The sequence below is a fragment of the Gavialis gangeticus genome, unplaced genomic scaffold (assembly GCF_001723915.1).
Source record: "Gavialis gangeticus isolate Ggan-Ray unplaced genomic scaffold, GavGan_comp1, whole genome shotgun sequence".
NCBI classification, from domain to species: domain Eukaryota; kingdom Metazoa; phylum Chordata; order Crocodylia; family Gavialidae; genus Gavialis; species Gavialis gangeticus.
The window spans coordinates 44,340,241-44,344,749 of record NW_017729034.1 but is presented as its reverse complement, the minus strand read 5'-3'; the positions used below and the strand labels follow the sequence as shown (position 1 = coordinate 44,344,749).

The following is a 4,509-nucleotide window of genomic DNA, read 5'->3' as shown; positions in this document are numbered from 1 at the left end:
TTTCCCTAAAAAAAAAAAAAAAAAAAAAAAAAAAAAAAATTCATGGATTTTTTACCATATTCACTGAGCACCAGGGATCCAATAGCCCCCCCACCCGAGTTCCCCAATTCCCTATTTCAGTAGGAGCTACTGCTATACTGCAGTAGCACAGTAGCCCCACCTTTTTAAAGGAAACTAAAACAAAGGCTGGCTCCCCCCACCTAGCAGTTTTAGTTATTTAGAGACATACAAGGAACTACCAAAAGGACACAGGAGTGTGCAAAAGGATTAGACGAGGAAGCAGGGAGCAGATGTTAGCTAGATACTCTTTCACCACCCTTCTGCCCAGCTCTATGTTCCAGGGAGCTCCACCCTCCTTCCACTGCAACAGGGAGCTTTTGTATAAGCATTACCTATAACTATGATGGCCCTACAAGCAACTTAACAGCAAATTTGCCATCTGCACATCTTTGTGCTTTCCTGTGCAAGAACATCAGCAGCATACACAGGAATTGACATCATCCCACTTTCTGGGGCCTCAATCAGGGCAGGCATGATGCTGCTCAGTGATCAGCAACTGCCTAAGCAGCTCGCTGTTCCATTTGACACTGCCTTTCCTAAGCTACTCACTATTTCCACTTGACACCACCTTTCCTCTGTTCCCCCACCCTATCAAACTCACTGTCTGGGAAGCTCAGCCATGCTCCCCCAAAACCACAGCTGCTTTTATCCCTCATTTAGCACTTTGCCTTGTTGAAAGCACTTTAAACTCTTTTGTGGAAAAGTAGAATTATCCCTATTTTATAGACAGGGTAGCCAAGATTCACTATTTGTGCTAGAGTAGGAAGGGTGCTATTAGCTTCTGACCTAACTTCGTTTCAATAGGAGTTACTGATATAATGGCACCAGCTGATCTTTAAGGCCCCAATGCAGAAGAGCCCTTTTGTAGCCGAGTGATGCTAGTAACAAGCAACTTGGTTAAGTGTCTTGGGATCCAAGAGCTCATCACCTTGTAAAACTGGACCCATAATCAGCAACAGCCAGATTTTCTGGCTTCCATCTTTGAAACAGCAAAGCACCCAAATACATAACGCCATTCAGAAAGAAGGTGAGTTGACAGACCTGGCTAGGATGCATCAGTCTTGTCTAGTCAATAGCAGAGGCAACAACTGCGGTATTTGCCTCCTCTAGTTTCATCCAGTGGTGCTCCTGACTGCAATATCTGTGCACTTATCTTAAATAAGGTTGTGATATCTTATATCAATATTGATTCTTTAAAACACCAGCCATGCTGGAAGAAGCTCTGTGGTTATCTCACTTACAGAGGTCCATACTTCAGCCAACACAGCAAAATGTTCCTCTAGTTTGCCCTTTTTCTAGTTGGATTAGATGACACCAATTCCTAGCAGTTGAGGTGACAATAGGTTGAATCCAAAGGTCATATTCAAACCCAGGCAATTTCACTAGCAGGAGAACTACCACTTGGATGATAAACATCTAGCTCTTGGTTTATCATTTCAAGAAACTTTGAAACTTCCAACCTTTGATATTTTTATTTAAAAAATTTTGAAACCTTGCAGATGGGTCACAGCTTTACTAAGGAGTAAAAAGGGTTGTTAGTCAATTGTGGGGTTCAGGTAACTTGTTTAATTATATTAACAAGGATCTTTACCTGCAACTGACCTTGCTCCTCTGTAACTTTTTGGTCTGGATTGGTAACTCAGCCCAAGTTCAAGTTAAAGACACACACACCACCTAAATGTTAACCACAGCCAGAGCGATCGATACATAGACCCAAGCCAGTATGAAATATAGCTGAGAAAGACATGTATATCAAATAATACAATTGCCCCAGCAAAGTATTTGAAGCATTTTCCTCTCTATGTTCTAAGTATCACATAGGTTTGAAAGACAAGCAGAAAGGGTGCAAGAGCAAGCCAAACCTATTAGCTCAATCTTTTAAACAGCCTAAAAAGCTTCATTATTCTTGGACACAGTAATGGTGATAAAAGGGAAGATTCCTTCAGCTGTTCATTTCTCTCCTATTACTGCTGCCTAACAGGTGTCTTCCTGCCTTCCCAATGGCTTGTAACAAAGCTCAAATTTGCAAAACAGCAACCATCTGCTTAATGCTTTTTTGAATAAAAGTGAAATCAATCTATGTAACAGGCTCTGGGATTTGGTTGTGCATGTACTTTTGTAATATAAAACTCTCTCAGGGTCTACCCTTTCCAGTGACCTGGCTGGCCTAATGATTTCTTTGAAACACCTTATGGCTCTTGACCTGGTAAGAATACTTTCACTGGGGCTACTTGCAAACTTGCAGACTAATGCAGCAACTTTGGGAATTATGAGGGACTTGCACCAGTGGTCCAAACACCTCGGTGTCCACTGGGTTCCTGGAAATATCTAGTGCACAAGGATTGAGGTCTCAGACCCTGCCACTGTAAGCAATTTGAACCCAAATTAAACACTTCTGCATCCTTTAGGCCTATGATATTTGCAGAGGGTAAACAATCAGTTTGATACATGGCAGAGATGAGCTATAGTTACCTGGCTGTCCCAGTAGTTTAAGTCCCTGCATTAAGTAAGGCCATACCAGACTAGGTGATGAGTGTTACTCAGCAAGGATATAAAACTTCAGCTTCCAGCTGCTCAGCAAGACTGCTCTGCTGACTTATTTCCCCACATATTCCTATGCACAGGAAGAATACAAGTTGAGACCCATTTAGTTTCTGAAATTTAATAAAAATGTTTTAAAACAAGTCATCATGTTTTCACGTTGTGTAGGATAGGGAGTTGTACTTGATTGTACAGTAATTGTGCTATTCAGTCCAAAGTCAGAGAACTCAGTCACCTAAGTGGTCAGTTAAGCTAGTTTGTTTAGGTGCCTTAAGAAGGGGACCCCTAACTGGAGGAAGAGATGTGGACCTGTGCTGCATTGCTTTCAGTTTCAGATAAAGTACATCTGTTTTAGGTTAAAGAGGCAGTTTGCTTCTCATTCAAGGTACAGTAATCCAGCTCCATTCACTATTGACAAATTTGACCCAGTGTGGACAGGAACAGCATCCTACAGTTGTTTTGCCATTAACAAGACAGGATCCGATTCTTAAAACTGAACTATACAGCAATGCATATGAAGCCAGCTAACAAGGTAAGGGGTGCAAGAACACATGCATACAATATACCATTATAGTCATCCTCCAAACCTGTACTTATTCAGGTCTTCTAGCTTTCTACAAAGTGTCTTTGAATATTTGTTTCCCCAATTAGTGTTGAGATTTAACCTGGTCTTAAAAGTTTCTTTATTTGAACCTATTAGTCTCAGTCTTTAGAGGAACCTTAAAAAAAAGCAGCAGCTACATAAGTTAAACATTAGCATTACAAACAACCCTAAAGCATTACAAAAAAACCAAACCATATTTGGAGGTGCAGTTCAAAAAACGCATTAGTGTCTTCAATATAAAACATATCTCCAAGTTTAGGAAGACAGCATCATCACTTCTGGATCAGTTGGTCCCGCCAACATCTGGGCCATTAGCCCTCAGTACAGAGTTTAAGAGCCCACATTAGAAAGAGCATCTCTGATCTCCAAACTGGCACAATTCACAGAGAAGCTGCCTGGCTGCAGCTGCCAACCACAGACTTAAGTTGTTTGAAGATGGTCCACAAGTTTCTTTTGGGTGCTGGGTAGAAGGCATCCAAACATCTCTTGGGAAGCATAGGTCATATACACAAAGCCATCTTCATCTTTGTAGTCCCTATACACTTCTGCCATTGTCAGTGACATACTGGCTAAACTCTTGTTACTCACCAGCAAGTAGAAAGCTTGGGTAGCATTTAGGGCCATTCTGCTTCTGTTTGGGAGTAGGGAAGGTAGGAGAGAGAGAAAGCTTTCACGTTGGAAAAAAAAATAATCTATTTAAGCTTTTACACTAACAGCTTTTAAGACAACATCGATCAGTACAATATGCTAAAGTAGTGTGACAGTTACCTTACACATTATATTTTAAACCAAATGCTCTGTAAGTCATGACATGATTTTTAACTCCTCTCCTCAGGTGAGGGCAGAGGTTCAAGGTAAGGTGTTGATAGTTAGACTTAAAAAGTGTAACAAGAATCTAGGTATATAGGTACATAGTTCAAGAAGTCAGCATCTGTTCTGCAGCAGTTCAAAGCAGAGCACAGCTCTTATACTTTGGACTTTGATTTTCTCATTACAGTTAGTGACAGCACAGAAGTTTCTTCATCAGTGCTCCAGGCCTGATGCAGGACAGAGATTTAATGTAACCTATTAACAGACTTATTAAAAAGCTTCAGTTAGAGGATTAGTTGCTTGCAGCAGCACAAAGCACCTACAGCTGTGGATTCCCAGCTTAACTCAGGCATTTGTTTTGCAACATAGAGCAGCTCAGCTTTAAGAAAGAGAATAAAATTTCTTGATTATCTTTTATAGAAGGTGCTATGTAAAGGCTTTACAGTGTCCTTACCCCCCTCTTCATAAGACAAAAGAAAACAAAAAACAAAACA

The 4,509-nt window shown here is 40.8% G+C and overlaps 1 protein-coding gene and 1 long non-coding RNA gene across 2 annotated transcripts in view; one reads left to right on the top strand and one right to left on the bottom strand.

Annotated features, from left to right (window-relative positions):
- Window positions 1–929: 929 nt before the first annotated feature.
- LOC109304274 lies at window positions 930–3,326 on the top strand. The gene is made up of 3 exons (XR_002099326.1): window positions 930–941; window positions 1,779–1,781; window positions 2,903–3,326. It is a non-coding gene; the product is annotated as an uncharacterized LOC109304274 (long non-coding RNA).
- Window positions 3,327–3,431: 105 nt separating this feature from the next.
- The window catches only part of MAP1LC3C (microtubule associated protein 1 light chain 3 gamma), a 2,122-nt gene continuing 1,044 nt past the window's right edge, over window positions 3,432–4,509 (bottom strand). Inside the window, exon 4 of the mRNA XM_019526755.1 lies at window positions 3,432–3,836. Within this exon, the coding sequence (XP_019382300.1) occupies window positions 3,626–3,836 (211 nt within the window). The 3' untranslated portion in view covers window positions 3,432–3,625. The remainder of the gene's footprint in view (window positions 3,837–4,509) is intronic.